We start from the raw sequence: 25126 nt of genomic DNA on the forward strand, positions 1-25126 counted from the left end.
GTTGAGCATAGCGACCACTGCGGACGGATACACCTGCAACTCTGGTCTCATCTCTGATTGCTCTATGCCGGCACGGGTTTGCCTGTGGATACGCCGGACGGATGAGATGTCAATACATATGATCTTGGTATCAAGACTGTTCCTCTAACCAGAGTTGATATCTGCCATTGTCGCTTCTGCCTTTTTGCCTATATGCATGGATTAACTCTGAGCATATGTCTCCATAGACAGGAGAGTAACCTGCACCTTATGCTTGCTCTTGCTACTTAATGCTTATCAATGTCCATTGTTCAGCAACACACTAACCGCTTGCAAGCTAAATAGACTTCCAACTAGGTTGTGAGGCCGGCTGTATACATGTGCTGAGTGTGGTGGTTGTATGTGTTGTGGGATGGCCATTTCCTCATGTTTTTAAATTTTTTTTAGTACTGTAATGTTTCAATAAAATTTTGTAGATTTTTCCACTTAACCTGTTTTCCGATCTGAGTATATTGGGATCACCTGTAGTTTATATACCTCTCCAAACTTGTGTGATGGTATCTATAATAAGCCTCATACACAGTATAGACTCAACAGGAACATTATATAACCACCAAGATCAAAAAGGCTATGTTGATTATATAGTAATATTCCGTCTAGGCCAGGAGTCTCAAACTCAAACACAAAGTGGGCAAAAATTGCACACTGGGATTTAGACACGGGCTAACTTCAATGTCTAGTGGTCACCTCCCTCCCTTATAAAGTTCCTAGGTATTTAATGGCCCCCCTCCAACCCTATACAGTTCCCTGGTGTCTAGTGGCCCCCACCCTCCCCTATACAGTTCCCTGGTGTTTAGTGCTTTCCCCCTCCCTCACCCATAGGCTTTCTCTGGTGTTCTAGGGCTTCACCACCAATATTGTTTCCCTGGTCGACAGTGGGCCAAACATAATGCAAAGTGGGGAAAACACTTGAGGGCCAAATCGAATGGCTCTGAGGGCCAGATTTAGCCTGCGGAATGGAGTTTGACTTGTATCATCTAGGCATAAACAAAGTTTAATAGAACTTCTAGTTTTTTTAGGAAAACATAAATGCAAGGGCCCAACATAAGTAAATTCAAGTCCAGTAACCTTTGGGTAAAGTAAGGTTTGTGGGGTAAGAAGTGCCAATTGACACAAGGTTTAGCACACAATGATTGATGACTGTCTATGCCTTCCATTAAGCCGCAGTAGTGGTCAACATGTAACTAACTATGCTCCCAATGAAATTACAGTGCCAGGGTTGCTACTCAGACCTTTGGTACACTTCTTGTCTATCCAGATCTTCCACACTTTACGGAAATGATCTGAGGTATCAGCTGTTCTCAAGTTAATGTGTTTGCATTGCATTATATAGCTGATCCTCTCTACCACTGTTTTATTATGCAGTTCTGGCTGCATCCAAAAGTGGGCTGTATGTAATTTAGTTGCCAGGGCAATAAACTGAATCAGTTTGTGTATTGCATATTTTAATTTAGCCGGTTTGACTCCCAGTAAAAGATATATTTGGGGATCTTTGGCAGTAGGGATATCCAGATCATTTCGTATTGTGGTATGAATATTGTCCCAAAGTTTGTCTACCTTGGGGCAAGTCCAAAATGTATACACCAGCGTACCTAGCTCATCACAGTCCCTAAAACATAGAGGGGATTTAGAGTGATCAAAGCCATGAACCTTTTGGGGAGTCCTGTAGAGCCGGGACAAGCTCCTCCAGCACCCAAGGCTGAGACACCAATGTGCACCCCTCCCACCCCAGCCGTCACACACTGATTGCTTTTAGACTAAGAGGCACCCCATGCCCCCCCCCCCAACACCTTAACCTCCCTGGCGGTCTATTAAAACCGCCAGGATGGCGGCGCAGCACTTAAATTTTTTTTTTTTTTTTAATGATTTAGCTAGCCTAGTGCTAGCTACATGATAGCCGCCACCCCTTCTGATCCCCTTTGGCGATCAGAGCAAGGCAAACAGGAAATCCCGTTCAGAAAGGGATTTCCTGTTTGGCTTCCCTGTCGCCATGGCGACGATCGTCATGGCGTCTGGGGGAGTCCTGATCCAATCCTTAACGCAGCCTGGCGGTTATTGGCCAGGCTGCACAAGGTTTCTGGGGGGTGGGGGCCTCTAACGCGGTGGGAAGCAGTGAATCGGCGCGGAGCACAGTACTAGCTACGTGTAACAAAGGAAAAAGTGTGCAAATCGGCCCACCAGGGGCTGAGAAATCCTCCGCAGCGGCTTAGCCCGAGCTCAGGAGGTTAATCTTTTTACCTTGCTTGCAGTCACTGCCATGTATCCCCTTTTCTTATTTTTCTCGGCTTCAAACACAATAGAGGAATTATAGCTGGATGAGTTGTGTGCCCCCTCCTACACTGCCTCTGGCTTGCCCCCTCCCCCCCTCTCACCTTTGCCTCGGCATGGCTCTGTGTACACCCTATGTAAAAGTTTTAAGGACGTATTCAAGCCTGAGCTATATGTACTGCCCTTAAGGTAGATAGATTACACTGATCGATTTACAGCAGACCATCAGATTTCTGTCGGATGCCTGTCAAGTCAAATCTAACAGTAATCTATCTGAGGAACACTAGGAACAGATTTCCAATGAAATATATTAGGAAACTATTGAAATTCGATCTAAATGCATTATTAGACCATTAGATCCAGTGCAACTCCATGGGCCATCGAGAGATATATAGATATAGATATAGATATATATATATATATATATATATATATATATATATATATATATATATATATATATATATATATATATATATATATATATATATATATATATATATATATATATATATATATATATATATATATATATATATATATATATATATATATATATAATTTTTTTTTTTTTTTTTTTTTTTTTTTTTTCGATTCAGAGGGGCTCATTGGGCTGCTCTGGACTAATTGCTTCCGAGGCCAAATGGGTAATTGTTTTACTCACCTGGGGCTTCTTCTAGCCCCTTGCAGCCGTCTCACTCCCTCACCGCAGCTCCTGGTCCTCCTTGGTGTCTCCACTGTCCGGCCACTATTAACGCGACCCGCCAGCGTGGTCAGCTCTTCTGCATCTAGTGCCCGGCTGCCCGCATGTCCACGGCATCTGGAGATACTGCACCTGTGCAGTAGTTGTGCTCAAACGCAGTATGCGCCAGCTGATGTGTACGCGCAGAAGAACCCTGCGAGGGGCTAGAAGAAGCCCCGGGTAGGTTTATGTGCAGCCCTCTGTCGCACTATAGCTACTTACCTTTTCTATGTCCTAAAAAGGGATTATGTTGCATAGAACAGTTACTAGACTGCATGATAACAATAGAGGAAGGAATGCTAAGTGTTATTAACATTAGCCATTAAGGAAAACTGCTTGTGCTTCTCTGAGCAACCAGGTTATCCTGCTGTGGCAATGATTTCTGCATTTAGGACCTAAATGCAGAAATCATTGCCACAGCAGGATAACCTGGTTGCTCAGAGAAGCACAAGCAGTTTTCCTTAATGGCTAATGTTAATAACACTTAGCATTCCTTCCTCTATTGTTATCATGCAGTCTAGTAACTGTTCTATGCAACATAATCCCTTCCTGTTCAGTGCACAGTACTGGCCGACAAGCCCATTCCTAAATGCTCTTTATTTCCTTAATTGCCTGTTGCAGCTTTGAGAGTGTTAAGTTGGTTAATATTAGGCCAGTCTGGGGACACTGGTTAAATATTTATAGGATCTGAAAAGGTCCTGTCAATTGTTTCAAGGTTTGTTTAATGATCACGTCTGAACAGTGTCTGTTAAGGTGCCCATTAATGGTACACTTTTTTTTCACCAAATGCGATCTTTTGATGCAATTTAAATGATCTAAACTAATCTGAAGGTAATTATTGATTGTTCACATTTACTGAACTATTCTTTCTTCAAATTTGATTATAGAATCCAACTTTCTCATCTATTTTATCCTATTAAGCGATCGACCAAAGAATTGTTTCTTATCAATTGCCTTCATAAACGGCAAATTTTCTATACAATTCGATCATTCAAATCCCATCGAAAGAGCATTTGGTGAAAAAAAATTGTAGCGTTAATGGGTACCTTGAAAAAGACACTACCTAATCCATTTTTGTGATCACCCACATCCTTCTCCAGTACACTGGAAAAAAAGTAAGTCTTGGGGAGGGGGGACATGGCAGTGCTGCTGTGGGGGTATCCATCCAGGTCTCTCCATCCGTACCAGAGCGAGGAAGTGACTCTGCATCTCTATTTAAATTACATGGCCGAGCGGGAGGTGGTGGCGATCAAAGGGTTGGGCTCAGTCTTTGGACTTTGATCTAAAAAAAAGACACCGTGCTGGATTTTATCCGGCAACAGCACCGCTTGTGGCAGCCGTGTTTTCCTATGTTTGACTATGTCAAACATTAGGCCTATACTGGAAAATGCCAATGTACTATTTTTGTTTGTAGCTTGAAATTGGGTTCCCATGTGGCAGCATGAAGTACATTTTATTGGCCCAACGCCAGGCTGATTGCAATTTAAATTAAAAGGACCCTGAGGTCTGGCCTTCTTTATTCCTGATCGACCACTGCTTGGTCTTTGGATCGATGAATGTGTTTCGTACAACCTTATAACGTTGGTTGTTTGCAGCTGGTAAGCCCATTTTTAATCTCTGGGTGATGGTTACCACAAGAACGCATAGGAGTTGCAAGTACCACTATAGTGAAGTTTGAAAGACTGTATGACCTGCGCTGATTTTGATATACTGTATTTGCTCGCATTTATGCCTATTTTTCGGACTATAAGATGTTCCTGGCCATAAGACACACCTAGGTTTAGAGGACAAAAACCAGGTGAAAAAAAAAAATAAAAAAAAAATATATATATATATATATATATATATATATATATATATATATATATATATATATATATATATATATATATATATATATATATATATATATATATATATATATATATATATATATATATATATATATATATATATATATATATATATATATATATATATATATATATATATATATATATATATATATATATATATATATATATATACTAAACCTGGTGCATCCATGGTGAAGGGGCATCTTGTGGATTATGCCTCCTTTGTACCTCATGCCCCCTTGTACCTTTTTGTGCCTCCTCCTCTGTCCCCCCTGTGTCCACCTCTGTCCTCGTGTCCTCTATGCCCCTTTGTGTCCTCCTCTGCATGGGCACAGTACATGCAGTTCCCGACAGTGCGGCCGGTTGGAGGTTCGTATTAGCAGGTGTTCACAAGTCAGGAACTCCCTGCATTTGGATTATAAGACGCAGTGACTTTTTCCCTCCATTTTGGGGGGAGGCAAAGTGAGTTTTATAGTCCAAAAAATACAGTAATTGTTCAGCATAAAAAATGTGCTGAAAAGTTAATACCTCGGTTTATATGCGAGTCAGTGGAGCAGAACGGATGGTGGAGCAGGTTTTATTACTAGCAGAGGAGCAGAGCATTGTGCACTAGTGATCCTGCTTTTACCAGCTCGTGCCCTGCTGTGTCCATGCCCTCCATACCCTGCAACATGGTGTGCAGAGTGTGCTACTCAAGATTACTTTGTCCCTTGGCTTGTGGAGCGGAGCGTGCAAGCAACATGTAAGTTGCAATGATCAGGAATTCTTCCTGTGTGGTAATCGCTGTGTATCATGTCTATGATGCCATCTAGTGGCTTCTTGAGACACAGATGTATGATCCTGGGGCACCTCTGGCTATGGGGAAGGGAGCTTATACACGAGTCAGTCACTTGTTCCTGGTTTCTGAGGGAAAAGTGGATACCTCAGTTTATACATGGGTCGGCTTATATGCGAGTATATACAGTGTTTTAGAAAAGGATTTTACTGTCCTATTTCCAAGCTGCATATAATTTATACCGGTACTTAATTTACATGTATGCAGGAAATATTGACCGTTTCCAGTGGTACGCATATCTGTGGTTACTAAAAGATACTCAAGACACCTGAAGCAAGAGGGATATGGAGGCTTCCATATTTATTTCCTTTTAAACAGCACAAGTTGCCCGGCAGTCCTGCTGGTGTTTCTGGTCCGTAGCATCTGGATCACACACCTGAAACAAGCATGCAGCTAATCTTGTCAAATTTTTGTCAGAAACCTCTAATCTGCATGCTTGTTTAGGGTCTATGGCTACAAGCATTAGAGGCAGAGGATCAGCAGGACGAACACGCTGAAACCAGCGCAGGAGATTTGGGCGCAGCCGGCGCCACCATAGGCCGTAATAGGAATTACGGCTATAGCAGGCACAGGGAGTAACTTCAGTGCCTTCGGAAGACGGCGCTGAAGTTACTTTTAAAACTTTTAAAACATATTAATTCGGCTTCCAACAATTGCTGGAAGCCGAATTATTTTATTCCCCACCATCCGGCCGGGAATGGTGCGGAAGCAGGATCAGCCATATACCGGCTGAATCCTGCGCCCAAGTCTCCAGCGCCGTTATCTCTCGTACGCCAGCAGGATACCAGAAACTAGTATTGTTTTAAAAGTAAATAAATATGTCAGCCTTCATATGTCTCTTACCTCGGGTTCCCTTTAAGTTTGCATGCAAACTGGAAAAATTAGCCCATCATTGAGACCTTTGAGGCCGGTTGTACACCCAAGATTAGCAGTGAGATCGCACCGCAGAAACCACCCTTCATATGACCCTGCGCCATGGTGTGGCGATAGGGTCATATGCATTGCGCCTCCGGCTAGTGACGAAGTCTCTGATGGGCAGGAAGTACATCCCTGGGATTACCATCGGTCCAAGCATGCGCGCCCAATTGCACCATGCTCCCGTCGTTCACACTTGCTGTGTCGCCCATTGCATTGCATTGCTGCATAATCCATGTGGTAGGCACGGATCATGCGGAAACGTGGGCAGATTTTGTGTCGTGAATGTGGCGGTTTGGATACTTCAGCTCATCGCATCACGTTAAGTGTGCAAGTCTCCATAGACTTACTTAACCCTGGCGGCAGGGAAGTGTAACGTGGGACAACACAGTGGGCAAGCCTAAGGGTTCTTACAAATAACATAGGTAGTGTTGTCATTGACTTTTAATATTTATTTTACAAAGTCTTGTGTACTAACCAGTTACAGATGGTCTTGGTGTCTGATCTTGTATTAGACCAGGGTTCAAATCCTGGCTAGGGTCAGTATCTATTCAGTAAGAAGTGTTTGGACAAGACTTCCTAACACTGCAGGGTGGCCCTTAGGCTTTGTTCACACCTCCTCAATTTTGTAAATAGTGCTTTTCTAAGCGATTCTGTTTTTTCACTTCCTGACGTGAGGAAAATGAAATATACAATGCATTTATTCATGAAAGCGCTGGGGAAATCGTTATACAAAGCGCTTTTTCAAGTGCTTTGCGATTTACTATTATTATTATCTATTTATAAAGTGCCAACATAATCTAAAGGAATGGCAAGGAAACAAGAGGTGGGGGAAGTATACAGTGTGCAGTGCTTTGGTGAGCGGATCAGAATCGAACTGCTCAGATGTAAACACTCTCTCATAGGGAATCCTTGCACAAGCGCTTTTAGAACGATTTTGAAAATCGCCGGTGCTTAAAGGTAAAAACTCCCTAGGTGTGAACAAGCACTTAGTGGTTGCAGCTCTTGAGCGCTTTGAACAGAAGAAAAGTGCTATACAAGTAGCAGCAGCAGCTTATTAACTCACACTGAATGAAGGAGTGTTTTGCAGTACACGTTACTTCAAAACCTTAACTTTTACAGTAAGTTTATGGACCAGTATTAGGCCTCTTGCACACTGCAAGCGATTCCAATTCAGATTCAGATTCCGCTTTTTAATCAGTTTTTACATCCGATTCAGATTCAGATTTGCAGTGTGCAGGGAGCAAACTGCAAATCAGAATCTGAATCGGATGTAAAAACTGATTAAAAAGCAGAATCAATCTGAATCTCAATCGCTTGCAGTGTGCAAGAGGCCTTACACTTTTAAATGATCAGTGTTCACAATTTTATTTTACAAACACATATAATATACAATACAGGCCATCACCTTGCTACTAATTTTGCAAAGTATTATTTATATCTAAGCCTACACCATAGAGCCAAATTAATCCATGCCATGCACTGATGAGGATCAAACAATCCGAAACAGTCTGTATGCATGTTGGATTATTATGGCTCTGTACAAATTAACAAGCTGACGCATCATTGCATTCCAGCGGTTCTGGAGGTGTGTTTAGCTTCTAAGGCCACATACAGACATCAGACCATAGTCTTTGGAAAATGAAAGATCACAGACCAATCTTACCACCCTTCCTGTAGTATAAGAGCCATACTCTACTCAGTCTTTTCTATGGAGCTGAACTCAACATCAGAAAAAAATCTTTGCAAGATGCTGCACACACAGATGCTGTACAGACACAAAAGATCAGTATCTGCAAAAGATCTGTTCCTGCCAAAAATCCATTCCTGCAAATTGCAATGATAGTCTATGAGATCTGCAGATCATCATACAAACATGATTTAACTGACATTCATCTGCAGATCAAGCAATCTGAAAATCCATCCTGGTGGATCTGATCTGCAGATGAATGTCAGTTAAATCATGTGTGTATGATGATCTGCAGATCTCATAGACTATCATTGCAATTTGCAGGAATGGATTTTTGGCAGGAACAGATCTTTTGCAGATACTGATCTTTTGTGTCTGTACAGCATCTGTGTGTGCAGCATCTTGCAAAGATTTTTTTCTGATGTTGAGTTCAGCTCCATAGAAAAGACTGTGTAGAGTATGGCTCTCATACTACATGAAGGGTGGTAAGATTGGTCTGTGATCTTTCATTTTAGTCTGATGTGTGTATGTACCCTTAGGGTACAATGGTTAATTTGCATATATTCAGCAGTGATGCTCTGGGAGACATCTCAAGCTCACTCCAACCTGAATTATCGCAAATTCTTTCTGTTTTAGGAAAGCAAACTTTTGTGTTTCTTTATATTTAAGCAGTAGGATATTGTACCGTGTTAGCCATCAGTAAAAGCAAGAAGTTTTAAACCAGGATGATACCATTTATTGGCGAACTAAAAATGAATAAAAATAAGCAAGCTTTCGGCCTTGCAGCCTTCGTCTGGCTTATATCCTGTTAGTTTGCAAACTGGTGGTACAGACAGCTTATATACATGCAACATCAAAAGGGAAAACAGATATTTTTTCAAGCATAAATACATGTCATTAAGATGTCTTAATTCACACAGACCATTGACCCGGGGTTAGAGGTTGTAAGCTAAGATAAGGATCCTTGTTTAACACCTGCTCACAGTTGTCTGTACCACCAGTTTGCAAACTAACAGGATATAAGCCCAACAAAGGCTGCAAGGCCGAAAGCTTGCTTATTTTTATTCATTTTTAGTTCGCCAATAAATGGTATCATCCTGGTTTAAAACTTTTTGTTATATCTAAGCATAAAAGGAACTTGTTGCCTGGAGACAGCTCTCAACAGTCACAATGAACAGTATTATGTCCATTGAAGGTAAAGGAAACCTGAACTAAACGTTGCTTGATCCAGGCTGTGCGATGTTTGACATTATTATTATTATTATTATTATTATTAATTCAATTTATATAGCGCCAACATATTACGCAGCGCTGTACAATAAATAGGATTACAGACTGATAACAGGGGTGACAGAACAATACAGGTAATAGACAATAGATACAACAATACAGGTAATAACAAAATACACAACACAATGCAGATAGTAAAAAAAAATGCATTGTGTATTCCCAGCAGAACTCTAAACTCTATTGCCATCCACTAAATTGATTTGTTTTGAATTACGAAAATGTTTTTTGCTCATAAATTCTTTCTGGTAAGCATAACTCATGACTGGAGGTGTGACTGAGGTGAGAGGCTTAAGTATCCCTCTTTCTTTTCTCAAAAATGTGGGATGTTTCCTTTAGCAAATGATCATGGCCAGAAAATCAGAGCTTTGCCAATCTTGTGAGCGAACCAGCTTTGATAAATCTATGAATGGGATTTTCGGTGTAATTGCAGATCACTGTTGCTTAATACAGCTTCCATATCTCAAACCTTCGGTGTGTTGGCAGGTGAACATGGAAGTGTGCTTTTGTCTAGCACTGTGTTGGCACTTTACTATGGGGACACCATTCCAAACCTGTTAGACCAGTGACACATTGGTGACCTTTTCCTGGAGAAACAGGCTCTTAAATCCACTTAAAGCTTCACAACTATTACGCAATAAACTGTCGTTTTCCTGCCCCTTCCTGATTGGCTGGCTGTCATTTTTTAAATGGCTACCATTCCTTTTTTAATTGCAGTATTGAGGGGTTTTTTTGTATTTTTGTTCATTTAGCAGGTACAGAGCTGAAATTTAAATTTGCTTCTACTTGGCTTCCTGTGAATATTTTATATAGACTGAAATTGCAGGTATAGAAGACAGTAATAGCATCACTTCTCTCCCCTTTCTCCAAACCACGTAAACGAGTCTCCTATGCCAAAACTGTTATTGGAGATTATCTACACAGCTTCATGTGCACAAATGCTAATTCATTTGCCATTCACCAAATCTTGCTATGGTTTGATTCAATCATCCAATAACAGTTAGCACTGGGTGTGTGCTTGTGTGCAAATATGTGTAATACATTTTTTATAGAGTAGAGAAAGATAGAGAGAGAATACAATAAAAGTAAATGACGGACAATTCATCTCTTGGGTTTTCATCAGGTCAGTTCAGCCACAATGCCTATCAGTTAAGACCAGCAAGAATGAGCGCCTCTGTCTGTCAAAGAGGTGCTCACACTTGCTGGCCGCAGCTGCTGTTGTACAGACCTGATGAAGCGGGTGCAATTCTGAGAAATCCATTATAATGCTCAATAAAATGTATCATTTCAGTCTTACTTGCCTTTTTCTGCAGGAGACGTAAGACCCAACACTACCTCTCCCTTTTCAACTTTTTTTTTTTAAAGTGTGGAGGGTGTGTTTTTTTTAGTTTGGTCTTAGAAAACCCCTTTGGAGTGCAACCATCCAGTTCTGGTACCACAGTACCTCACCTGAAAATCCTGAGGGAGGGCGGGCATCTCCTTCTAGGCTCTGTTGGTGGTTACAATTCATATCATTGTTGTCCGTTTGCTCAGACTGCAACATTTGCCGCCTAGATAGTGTACAGAGGCACTGCCTCTGACACAGGTGACCTAGGTTCAAATCCCAGCTCTTCCTGTTCAATAAACCAGCACCTATTCAGTAGGAGACCTTGGGCAAGACTCCCTAAAACTGCTACTGCTTATAGTGTGCCCTAGTAGCTGCAGCCAGGGCTGTGGAGTTGGAGTCGGAGTCGAGGAGTCTGAGTCGGGGCAATTTTGGGCACCCGGAGTCAGTCGTTGATTTCATAAACTGAGGAGTCAGAGTCGGGAGTCGGATGATTTTAGTACAAAATCCACTGCCCTGTTAAGTATTAGGCTAAGGAGTCGAGGTGTCTGAGTCGGAGCCATTTTGGGTACCCGGAGTTGGAGTTGGAAGATTTTTGTCCCGACTCCACAGCCCTGGCTGCAGCTCTGGTGCTTTGACATACATTTGTTCTGTGTCTTGTTTTGGTCTTTTAATTGGATATCTCCTTTTAATGTAAAATGTGCATTCTGGGAAACTTGCGGGGCTCATGTAAGAGTGGACCTTTGCAACCCAACTTCCATGTTTCATCTAACTAGTTCAGGTTAGAAGTGGAAAGCCTGTTCTTTGGTGGCAATGCTTTATATCCATCCTACAGAAATCCGCCTCATTTGAGTTTGTAGCTAGTGAGAAGATTGTTGCATGTTGCAGAGATGCATGCTGGTGGAGTTCCAGTACCTAGTAACGGTGAATGCTTGTAAGCAAGTACAGTGAGGATTACAGAGATTACTGGTGTTAATAATTCCCTATGGGCAGAATTGCTGAGCAAACAGTGGAACACATTAATGCTATTTATGCAGGGCTAATAATGTCCTGCATGAAATCTAACCTGAGCCGCTAGTGGATACGGTCATTTGTACCCTTGCTTTTGTATTTACATTGGCCTTTCTTGAAAGGTCAATAGGAGAGCGTAGCACTCAACCGTCGGGTAGCTTAGTAAGCAGAGTGCCCACATAATTTCTTTTTCACATCACATGACAACTTTGATCTAAAAAATTTCCTTAGTTAAAAATTTGGTCATGTGACCCAAAGCAGCAAAAATTGATATCTTAGCAGTATGCAGACTCCAATCCAGAAATTTGGTGGCAATGCTCTAAAGCCAAAGGATTATGGGTACGAGTTTATCAATGTATCTATACAATTCCAGACAAATCCATCTTCTAAGTGTCCTATAGAAGCTCTCAGAGGGAAGAAGTAGATTCAGGGAATAGTCAGAGCATGTCGGTCTTCACCAGTCGGTCTTCCTCATCTTCACAGCAGTAAGGGTGCGTACACACATCACAATCTTGCTTTACTAATTCTACCACTTCGATAAGGGCTATGAGAGCTTACCTCTAAAATCTGTACCAAGTATTCAAAATCCATTGGCCCTCATACAGCATGGTAGTGGTAAAATTAGCCAATCAAGATTGTGGTGTGTGTACACACCCTGTTGCCCACTAATGATCCAATCTTACCAATTCTATGCAACATAAGGGACTGCCTACATTATCCATTCAATATATTCACTCAGTTTACCCATATGCTACATAGATTTGGTAAAATTGGATCATTAGTGGCCAGAGTGGGCACTACAATTTGATTTTCAGATTGATCCCATCAATCTGATCGGATTGGTTAGGAGATTTATGTCCATTAGTGATCTTAAATGTTAATTTTCTATCATTCATAGAAAGAATCGTTCATTAATGATCGTTCAGTAAATTGTATCGTTAGTGACTCTGTATTTAATAAAAAACCTCCTGGGGGATATTTACCTTGGGACCTCTGGCGATAGCAGGAATCCAGCGCTGGCTCCCCCAAATCCTCCCCCGACAAGCTTGACAAGCAAGCATTTATTTACCTTACCTTGTGCGGGCGCAGCAGCAGCTCTTCCTTCGGGCTAGGCGGAAATAGCCGAACCCGATCGTAGCCGCTCTATTGTGCAGACGCAAAAGGACTTGCGCCTGTGCAGTAGAGCGGATCGATCGGGTTCAGCTATTTCCACCTTAACCTATGCAGGATCGTGGTAGGTAAATATTTACCTCATCGCACTTTGTGGGACACTGGCAGTGGGACGGAGTAGGACGGGAAGCCTCATTAGGATCCAGAGGCTTCCCCCTCCTGAGGTAAGTAACCCCCAGAGGTTTTTTTTCCATTACAGGTTTTCTTCAAGAAACACAATAGCAGCATCCTGGGGGACCAGCTCCCTGTAACTCAAGCAGGTAAAAAATAAATTGGCAAAACACTCGACTAGGATTGATAGGTTTGGGTAACGTTCTTGGTAACGTTGATATACTCCATACTCCAGTGTTTTGGAAACGTGTACCTGGATTGGATTTTCAGCATGAGCACTTTTTCATGTGTACTTTAAGCCATTTATTTTGATGATAGTGGATGTTTATCCTGACTTCTCACATCCCTATCATTTATGTACTCATGACACTGTAATATATTTCTGTCGGAGTGTCCACTTATAGTCCATCTGAATTATTTCCTAATTCCCCTCCATTTTCATGTTATATGTTGGTGGCGGTGGTGTGGCCCAGTTGTTGTTTTTAAATCAGTATTAATAAGTTATATTTTAGGTATTACATATACAATTTAGGAAGGGCTTCTGTTAGGGACTGTGCCTCAGTTCCAGTGTGGTTGAAAAATAAATTGGGGCAGTCAGATCAGATCATGTTCTTTGAGAAACTCAGAGGTAAATAAAAGGTCCAGACATGCTAGTTAAGTCACTTAAACAACATTACCCGGCAAAAAAAACAAAAAACTGACAACTAGGTTAAACGGCGTTATTCACGCACGCCAATATTGCAAATGGTTACATCATTTGGAAAGTGCCCTTGCAAACAGAAGTGACAATCCGCATGACATGCGCACATGCTCTGGAACAAAGTTATTTGAATGACTTGTACACGCCAGGCCAACTACACAACATCTGCCCATTAGTTGTAGAATTAATCCACCTGTTGGATAGGGCAGAATATCGGATATCGTTTTTTTAACAACTATTGTCGTCCAATCTGTCCATCGGACATTTCAAATGACTTTTATCTAATGTGTGTACAAGGCTTGAAAGATACTATGCCAAAATGTGCAAGGATTTGTACAAGCTTATTTACATGCCTATTTTGGCACTAATTATGCAAGAAAACTTGCACTTTACCTTGATTTCGCTGAATATTACTTCTCAACGTCCTAGAGTAATAATCATAGATGCCTATGAGCGATAACATTGGACATAGTTAAGACTTGTAGGTGTGACTTTGCACCCCTGCAGACTTTTGACTCCCTTTACTCTTCTCCCTTTTCTCTCCATACTACTTCCCTTTTCTCTCCTTACTTCTTGTCTCTATTATTTTTCTTATCTTCCTAGACAATGGCCTCAATTCTGGTAGCTATATGCGGTAAATATTTTGTCGGTAAAATACTGCAATCTGTATTTTCCCTTTTTGGGGGGCAATTCTGAAAGATTTTTCCAAATATGCCGTAAAAAGTGTAGTACTTCAGCTGTAAGCAGTTGTAAGTTAGGATAGTCTTTGGAAGGTGTTTTTTGTGTGTGTGTGGGGGGGGGGGGGGGGGGTGGGGGGGGGAGGGGGGGAATTATGTAGCAACCTATGGAAAATATACTTATAGGCATCCATTAAATTCTTGGAGTTTTATTCTACATTTTTCTGTTGCACAGCCTGAATAGGAACTCCATTAAAACAGCAATAGGAACTGAAAAGACTTTAAGACTCGCTTTGCCTCCCCCACAGTGGGGGGAAATAGTCACTGCGTCTACAAGTCAGGAACTCCCTGCATTTGGACTATAAAACGCCTGCCAATACAAACCTCCAACCCGCCGCACTGTCGGGAACTGCATGTACTGTGCCCATGCAGAGGACACGGGGGGACAAAGGGGTATAGAGGAGGACACAAGTGGGACATAAAGGGGATTAGAGGAGGACACAAGGACAGAGGCGGACACATGGGGGACACAGGAGGACACAAGGGGGACAGAGGAGGAGACACAAAAAGGTACAAGGGGGCATGAGGTACAAAGGAGGCATAATCTACAAGATGCCCCTTCACCATGGATGCACCAAGTTTAGTATATATTTTTCCCCCTGGTTTTTGTCCTCTAAACCTAGGTACGTCTTATGGTCAGGAGCGTCTTATAGTCCGAAAAATACGGTGGATAATTTTGTTTGATTATTCCGTTAGATTGAATATAAACATTTTCCCAAACATGACATCGCTATGGTGCAGGGTAAAAAGTTTATGCCACAAGGCAATGAGGTGAGCCCAAATGTCTCACTTTATCAGGCCGACAATTTGTGCCTACAAATTAGTACAGAGGATACTCCATATAGCAACACCCACATGCATTGAGACATAAAATATATATCAGTTTTCATCATTTATCAAGATTCTAAAATATATGGTATCCATAACAAATATAGAAAAGAAATCTATAAGAACATGTACAATATACCTTCTTGGTCCCATGCATGGTTACCCAATACCCGTTGGTCCCATGCGTGGTTACCCATACCTGTTTGGAGATAGTTATTCTCCTAAAAGCATTTGTTGGTTTGTTGGCCAGGCTTGCAACCCACTTTTGTGAGTACAAAAACCTCCGATTGAATTTACTCCAAACCTATTTTGAACGTATTACACCATCCGGGCTCCTGGTTTCTCTGTGATTTTTCTTTATAAGGCATTCCTGGCTTTTTGGCTTGTTTAAAGTGGCACTGTCACAAAATGCGTTGCCTGTGCAAAATACAAATCTTTGTTTCTTTGTTAGTGTCAATGGAGAGGTAAGCCACCTCCTAGTTTTTTTATTTTTATTGTGTTCTTAACAAAGTTTTATATATCCTAGGTGCCTCTTCACCCTTGTTTGTGCTGTTTTTCTTTATAAGTTTCTCAATATCCCCTCTACAACTTACAAGTTCAGTATAAAGTTATGTAGGGTTTCTTAATGTGCTGTCTTGAAGGATTGACTAGCTGGGAGCAATATGGTAGAGAATTTAGAACCAGGGTAAATCTGTTGCGTCCACCAAATTACACATAAAATCTGATCACTGTCAGTAAACGGTGTAGGTGAGAAGATAGTGATGTTACTATGTAATATAAATAAGTAATAATGATGACATGTGCTTGTATTTCTGAATGTCATCTTAACCGTGTGCTACCAGTAGCTCCTCCCCATGTGTGTAATCCACTCCAGCTACTGTCCTGGGCAGCCTCTGACTTTACCTTTGCTCTCTGCCAGGCTCTGCACAGATGAGTAACCTGACGAATGATCAGCTCTCCTCCATGGAGCCAAGCACCGCAATCTCTACTGCGATTCTCACCATGGCTCAAGCTACAACTGGCAGTGTGGCTGGTCTATTAACCATGGACAGTGAGACTGCTGCCCAGATACGGACAGATTCCAACAACAGCGCAGAAGGAGACCACTTATTCCTGACAACAGCTGCTGCACAAGGAATCTCTGGAGTGTTTGTGTGGACGGCACTGCTGCTAACCTGCCACCAGGTGAGAACGCGCTTAGCGATGTTTCTGGAGGAATAAAGCTCACTGTTAATGGTGTGAAGTCTCGCATCTACTTCTCAGGAGACCTAGAGTGTATGTTCTGTGAGCAGATATCAGTGGCTGAAACACACACTGGCCTCAATTCTGGTAGCTATGTGCAGTAAAAAAAAATGTTGTCAGTGAAATACTGCAATCGGTATTTTCCTTTTTTTTTGGGGGGGGGGGGGGGCAATTCTAAAAGATTTTTCCACATTTCCAAAAATGCGGTAAAAAGTGCAGAATTTCAGCAGTAATCATGCAGTAAATAAGTGTTTAATTGTCTTCCATAGATTAGGATAGTTTTTGGAAGGTTTTTTTTTTTAGTACCAAGACAGGAGAAAAGTAAACTGGAGCAATTGCACACAGCAGCCAATCGCATTTCAGTTATCCTGAAAACAGTATAACATTGCCCCTGTCTTATTTTCAACTCATCACCATGGTGGGCTGGAAAGCAACAGAAACAACCTCGCAGGGATAGTTTTTTAATCGCTGCCCTCCGGGCCTTCCAAGCCATATACTCATTGCTAGATGGATTGGGGAACGCTCAGCGACACAACCCGACGAACAAGCGTTCCCCAATCCATCCTCCTACCCGCGGAGGAACATGACTGTTGTGAATATGAGTTCAAACGATCGTGGCACTTTGTGCAGGAGTCATTGGGGATCTTAAAGATCCAATTGCAAAAAAATGGATGTTTCAATCAAAAATGTTTTAAAAATTAATTTTGTAAAAGTCAAATTTTTCATAATTTTTGTGAAAATGTTATGAGAAGGATATTGGCATTTTTGCTCATCACTGCCCAGTGCGATTCAGACTGTATGCTGCAGCTTACCGCAGCATGCATCTGAATCCCTATAGCCATGCTCTTATGCCTTCGCAACAGCACAGGTGTCATGTCTGATTTGGAAACTGACGCGGCACACCACTGGAAAAAGGCCCATAGAGGCAATCATGTCAGACAAGAGATTCCTGTAACTGAACAGGCAGTTTGGGCCACTCTTCTGCGCAAACAGCTCTATCTGTGTCTGTGTGGTTTAAAAGTGTGACTTCTGTAAACTGCATGACTCAGTTCTTTCCATAGAATTTCAATCATGACTCTAATGCTGGGAATACACGATGAGATTTTTCAGCAGATTTACTTTCCGATCCATTTTCTGAGTGTTTTTCTGATAAATTTCCATTCACCTCTATGAGAAGTCGATCAGAAAAACAATCAAAAATCAGATTGGACCTGTTGGAAATGATCTATGGAGCCATCTGTGGCTGGATAGTTTAATGGTTAAGGGCTCTGCCTCTGATAGAGGCGACCTGGGTTCGAATCTCGGCTCTGCCTGTTCAGTAAGCCAGCACCTATTCAGTAGTAGACCTTGGGCAAGTCTCCCTAACACTACAACTGCCTATAGAGCGCGTCCCAGTGGCTGCAGCTCTGGCGCTTTGAGTCCGCCAGGAGAAAAGCGCAATATAAATGTTCTGTGTTTGTTTGTTTGTTTGATCTGTCTGCCAAAAAATCTCATGGTGTATTCCCAGCAGTATAGAGCTACTTATCAATAGTCCATTGTTGTGTTCATAGCCATGATTGGGTGCTTTAAAATGTGTTTTTGTCTCATCCTGATGGAGGATCCTATAACTTTGACTCATACACGGCTCTCTGAAATTAAGCTATATATTTTGTTTAAGAATGCCTTGATGAAGTTGAGATTTCAATGTGTCCTGTAGAGTCACACAGAACCCCATTCCAAATTATATCTGAGCACCCTCAAAACATAGCCAAGTCTCCTCCATGTTTCCCAGTGGGTATGGTGGTATTTTTTTTTTTTTTTAATGAAAGTTGGATTTAGCTTTTGGACTAATGGTGCTTGCCAAAATGCTCCAGTTTTGTCTTACCAGTTAAGAGGACATTCTCCCCAAAACATTGTGGTTTGTCCAGTCTGCCTTTTTTAATGTTTTGTTTAAAGTGGTCTGAAACTCTTTCTTCTATGCTCTAAAACAGTGCTGTCCAACTTCACGGGCATGGAGGGCCACATTTTTTCCAGACTACATAGTGGAGGGCCGACTCCCCCCAAGCACCCCCCCTCCATCCCAATCCATCACCAGGGAAAAAAATCTGGCAACAGCTCCCCCAAAAACACAATTAGATTGGCATTAGCTCCCCACAAATCTGGCAGCAGCTCCCCACTAAACGCACAAATCTGGCAGCAGCTCCCCACAAAATGCACAAATTTGGCAGCAGCTCCCTACAAAATGCACACATTTGGCAGCAGCTCCCCACAAAACACACAAATCTGGCAGCAGCTTCCCCCAAATGCACCAATCTGGCAGCAGCTCTTCACAAAATGCAGCAGCTTCCCACAAAATGCACAAATCTGGCAGTAGCTCCCCACAAAACGCACAAATCTGGCAGCAGCTTCCCACAAAATGCACAAATCTGGCAGGAGCTCCCCACAAAATGCACAAATCTGGCAGCAGCTTCCCACAAAATGCACAAATCTGGCAGCAGCTTCCCACAAAATGCACAAATCTGGCAGTAGCTCCCCACAAAACGCACAAATCGGGCAGCAGCTCCCCACAAAATGCACTAATTTGGCAGCAGCACAAAATGCACCAATCTGTCAACAGCTCCTCACAAATTGCGAAATATGAATAACCAGGCTCCCTACCTCCCTCCATCCCCGACAGCAGCATGAGGGCCCGCTTAAAAGAAAAAAAAAGTATGGCATCCGATCATAGCATCCAGCAGAAGGGGAAATTGTGGCAATGGAAAGTGCTGTTCAGTGCTGATTTCAGTTTACAAAACAAAAATGAGTCCAGCACCGAGCAGTACTTTTGCAGTAACTTCCCCCTATGCTTCTGCTGGATGCTATGAGTGGAAGCGGACCCTCATGCTGCTGTCCCAGATGGAAGGAGATAAAGAGCCTGCTATGCTGCTGTCGGAGGAAGGGAGGGTGGTGAGGCCGCTACTCTTTAACTGGTCCCAGAGCACTGTGTCAGCTCTATGGCTGGTGGGTCTGGGAATGGCAGCGTGCTCACTTTCTGGCTTGAGGCTGCTTGAAAAGCGCTCCAGTGGCATTCAAATGGAGGAGACAAAAGCTCTCTGTGCCGCCCCTTTTTTCCGCCTCTGTTGCTCCCACACCAGTCACTGTACACCTCTTCTGAAAGGACGTGCAGTGGCGAGGGCAGAAGACTCTGGCAGAGTGGATAAACCGCCAAGCGATCAAGAAAAAAAGAGGTACAAGGAACAGATGGGGAGAAAGAGCAGGCGGGCCACAGAAAGATCTCTGGCGGGCCACCAGTTAGACGACACTGCTCTAAAAGATTTACACTTTACAGCCTTAAATCTACTATCAAAAAATAAATAAAAATAAAAAAGTAGCAGAACAGCATTCAAACAGGTAAACACAGCACTTTCTTCTGCAGTGGAAAGCTCCTTCAGAGATGATAACATTATCTTTTGTTTATCTTCCTCAGTCATAGCCAGCCACAGAATTGAAACCGAACTGTACTGAGCTCACAAGCAGAGACAGATGAGAAATTTTCACCAGATAGCTGCTATATTTATATATTAAAATGTATGAATAAAATGCAATGGCAGCATTCAGAGCAGATAAACTGTACTTTGGGACCTTGTAATTTGTAAACATGCAATATTAATTGTGCATAATATTATTTATTTATACTTTTTTTTTTTTCTGTGGTCCTTTTGCTTTTTGTCTTTAATTTCTCCTCAACCTTTTGCTCATTTTTTTGGAGGATTTTTCTCTTGAGGGCACTGCCAGGTTGGTTACATTTCTTAGGATTTTCAGCTATTGTGACGAGTGACCATCTGCTTGGTGTGGGGATTGACTTTGCCTGACATGTTGGTATAAAATATAATTTTATTTCTGATCTCCTCAGGCAGCCATCTCCTTTCTCTGGTCCACAGTCAGTGTGCTTTGCCAATAAGGGGTTTGAGACCTTAACCCTGATAAACAATAGCAGCATCCCAATAAGCAAGTACACTGTAGTTCTGTTTGCAAGAAGTGAAATCTTGTATAAGCAAATCTAATCCTATACAATAATCTAGTGTATAGACAATGAAATGAAGCAAAGCACAAATGTTTGTACATGAACATGGGAGTACAATGTTGGCGATGATCTCCAAGCTAAAAAAAACTTGCCACAAATGTTACACCCATATACAGACTCTACTGTACATACCAGAAAAAGCAACATATGAATTATGCTCTAAACAGCTACAGACCTGTCTTTTCAATCTCCCCTTTTTGGGAAAGGCTATCTCCAACTTGAAGCCAGGCTCTTAAGAAAGTGTCCTTGACCCTCTATAATCTGGCTTCAGAAAACATCACAGCTGTCAAAACAACCCTCACCGAGACCTGTAACGATCTGCTCATGGCATAGACAGAGGCCAATGTTCCATCCTGATTTTGCTCGACCTCTCGGGTGCTTTTGACACAGTTGATCATAAAATCTTGCTCAACAGGCTAGAAGAGTACTGTAGCATGGATGGCTTTGTTCTCCAGTGGTTCAACTCCTTCATGGCTGGCAGAACACAAATAATACCCCAGGGGCACTTCTTCTCCAATCTTGTACCACTAAAATATGGTGTACCCATATGGGTGTATCCAAGGCACTGTATTATCCCCTTTGCTGTTCACCATATACATGCTGCCACTTGGAAAAATCATACAAAAGCATGGCCTGACATGTCATTGGTATGCTGATGACACCCAGTCATATTTATCATTCAAACCTGGCATCACAGTCCCTACTCCACAAATAAATGTGTGCTGACGAAACCAAGGTTCTTGTTATGGGAAGTCAGCGCTTCATAGCAAAGCAGCTCAAGTCCCAGCCAGCACCACTAAGGATAGGGAGCTCAGACCTGAACAACTTAGACTTTGTACACAGCCTGGGTGTACTGACTGATGGGGAATTAAGCTTCAGGAATCAAAGCTCAGCTGTTAAACATTCTTTCTTTCATCTAAGGAACATTGCAAGGATTAAACACCTCATGACTACAGTGGATCTTCCAACCCCAGTTTATGCCTTCATCACATCAAGGCTGGACTATTGCAGTGTTCTCTATACAGGCCTTCCAAACAATGATCTGCACTACCTACTTATTGTCTTCCAAATGCCTGCACAATCAGGGCCCTGGATACCTGAAGGACTTCTTGCAACTGTATCACACCTCCCACAATCTTAGATCTGAAGGATCTAATAACTTTGTCACCCTTAAAACCTTTGGGGGCAGAGCCTTCTGTCATGCTGCCTATACAGTTTGGAACTTCACACCCAATTAGGACATCTCCATCCCTGGAAGCAAACAGATAAGCCACCTGTTTAGCATGGCATTTATGAACACCTGACTATTTCTCTATTAGTCTAGAATCATACATGTCAAACTCTGGCCCACGGGCCAAATCTGGCCCTCAGAGCCATTACATTTGCCCCCCAAGTGGTTTCCCCACTTTGCATTAGGTTTGGCCTACTAGACCACCAGGGATGGTATATTGGAGGAGAAGCCTTTGAACACCAAGGAAGTCATATGAGGCAGGTAGGGGGAAAGCACTAAACACTGGGGTATTGTATAGGGGTGGGTGGAGACCACTAGGCACCAGCAAATTGTATAGGGGAGGGAGGACCACTAGACACCAAAGAACTGTATAGGGGAGGGAGGAGTACCACTAGACACCAGGGAGCTGTATAGGGGTTGGAAGGGGGGGGGCATTAGACACCAGGGAACTTTATAATGGAGGAAGGTGGCCAATAGACATTGAGTTTGGCCCGCAACTAGGTCCCAGTGTTCAATTTTAACCCATTTTGTATTAGAGTTTGACATTCCTGGTCTAGATAGACTAAATAGACTACTGTATCTCTGTAACAACCCCATATTGATCTGAGACCTATCTATGTGCTTTGAGTCCTATGGGAGAAAAGCGCTTTACAAATGTAAAATGTTATTATTTTGATACATATGCACATATTTCAACAATCAGCAAGGTATTGCAACCTTGTAAATGTTGTGTCCTAATGGTGCCACAAATATCAGCAAACAAATTGAAAATCTGCTCAAATGCCCAAGTTGCCCAGTAACAAAAAAAAAAGTGGGAGTCAGAAGCATAAAAGTTAATTACCAACAGTGTTCTCCCCAGAATCTTTTTCCAGCCGAGTGTCATGAAAAAGTATCCGGGTGGGGCACGACGGGGGGAATGTAGGGCTGGTGCAACTGTGCTTACAGCATAGGAGGGGGATGAGGAAGCAAGCCGATGACAGCCGGGTGCTCACAAAAATTAGCCAGGTGGAGCACCCGGCTAAAAAATGCTTGGGGAAAAGACTGACCAAAAATGTTGCTTTAGAACTCCCCACCTTTCTTGGGGGCAGTGCTAAAGTAAGAGTTACAGAGCAAGTGTGCAAAGTGACTACTTTTCTCCTTTTAAAAGGGCGGAGACATGAGGTATCAATAACACTAAGTGTTGGAAAAGATAAGAAATAATTTGATTAGCGTGATCTTTCAAAGAGTACCCAAAATGTGTCCCCGCCATTTTTTAATAGTGTGTAGAATAAGAAATACTTTCTCACCTTCTTAGCTGTTCTATACTATGCAGGTATATGTGAGACTATTACTTTTCATTTATGTTTCAGTGGCGTAGCTAAGGCGCTTGGGGCCGCAGTGTGAGTTTTACATGGGGCCCCAAGCACTCTATCGATATGGAACCCCAAAACCTACCAAGATGTATTTAGAGTAAGGAAACCTTTTGTTAACACTATTCAATGCACATATTGAGGTATACATCAACAGCAAAGGACAATGAAAATCTTTTAAACGGATGGAGGGCCCCTAGTGGGCCCCTCTGGTCCAGGGGCCTGGTGCGGTATTCTCTATTGTTACGCCACTGGCTACCAACAAATGTTTTCAGTCAGAATATTGATATTGTTTTATTGCTGCTGTTGTACTGAGGTTATTGGTGTTTTTATAATTACTGATTTTGGTCCACAAATGTCACCTATTTTTATGGTCTTTTACGTTGTCATTTTGCCATGTCCAAGCTATTCAACCTGCCCAATTCTATTTAGTGAATTCATTTTGGCTAATAAAGCTAGTTTAGAATCCAAAAGTCTCAAAAGTGTTTCAGTGAAGCTGGACCCCCTACAATCAGCACAAATAAAAAATGATTGTGTTTTTGATTAGTGCTACATTTGTGCCACAGAAATAAAGATTTGTACTACTTTCGTTCTGAATATAATATCAATTTGTTTTTCTTTCCATATCATGTCACCCAGCCCCCCACAGCAGCGCACACATTTGAATTGTATGGTATTGCTTAATTTGTGCCAATTTGTGCTGCAAAAATCATTGTTCTATCTTTTATAGTTTTTGAGATAGTAAAGTGTTTATAAAGGTCAAAAATTCACACGGTCCCCACTACAACAATGTACATCTGGGGGAACTTTTGACTTTTACCAAACCTTTAAAGAGACACTGAAGCGAAAAAAAAAATATGATATAGTGAATTGGTTGTGTACTATGAATAATTACTAGAAGATTAGCAGCAAAGAAAATATTCTCATACTTTATTTTCAGGTATATAGTGTTTTTTCTAACATTGCATCATTCTATAATATGTGCAGATTACACAACACTCAGCATTCAAAATGAGTCTTTCAGAGCAGTCTGTGAAGTAATGAACTCTCCTCTAGCAGAGGAAAAGTAAATAATCCAGGAACAGTTGAGATAATAAAAGTCAGATAACAGCCCTCTCCACAACTAACTTAGACTGAGAGCTTAATGGCTTGTTTACATAGAGATAACAACTGGCGTTTCTCAACTCTTCCTGTACTAGAAACAATTACACTGATGTATCTGATCTTAATGTTTTATTTCTTAGCTGTGCTACACATACAAATCATAATATCATCATTTTTTTTTTCGCTTTAGTGTCTCTTTAATAAGTAACTTTTTAATAAGTTACTTTATTTATATAGCTTAAATAACTTTAAGATAGAACAATGTTTTTGTTTTGTTTTTCCAGCACAAATGGGCACAATTGTAATGTTGTAGATGGCTGGGTGATGTCATCATCTGAACAAAAAATAATCGCTATTATATTCAAAATGAAAGCAGCACAAATCTTAATTTTGGGGCACAAATGTAACCAAACCAAACATGATGGATTTTTTCTTTGTGCTGATTGTTGGGCGCCAGCTTCACAGAGCCCCCCAAAAACTCATCCAATATTTGTAAGATCAACTGACGTTTTGGATGGATAGTGTACTGTTTAAAGAGAGACTGAAGCCAATAAAAATAGGGCTTTTTATTTGCCATTCTTCTGCCATATTAGCTAAGATGAATCGCTGCATTCCCGCTGCATAACGAGGTCTTTAGCCACCCAA

General features: G+C 41.8%; 1 protein-coding gene across 3 annotated transcripts in view; it reads left to right on the plus strand.

Moving 5' to 3' along the window:
- Positions 1 to 25126, plus strand: part of TMEM184A (transmembrane protein 184A) — an 89922-nt gene that overhangs the window by 35670 nt on the left and 29126 nt on the right. The window contains exons 1-2 of one of the 3 annotated variants that reach the window (XM_068246767.1): positions 1514 to 1567; positions 16433 to 16698. In XM_068246767.1, the coding sequence (XP_068102868.1) occupies positions 16444 to 16698 (255 nt within the window). In that variant the 5' untranslated portion in view covers positions 1514 to 1567; positions 16433 to 16443. Of the gene's footprint in view, positions 1 to 1513; positions 1568 to 9513; positions 9541 to 16432; positions 16699 to 25126 lie in introns of those variants that run through there. The other 2 variants (XM_068246765.1, XM_068246766.1) reach the window with 2 other exon arrangements.

This window comes from Hyperolius riggenbachi, chromosome 7 (assembly GCF_040937935.1).
Source record: "Hyperolius riggenbachi isolate aHypRig1 chromosome 7, aHypRig1.pri, whole genome shotgun sequence".
NCBI lineage: Eukaryota > Metazoa > Chordata > Amphibia > Anura > Hyperoliidae > Hyperolius > Hyperolius riggenbachi.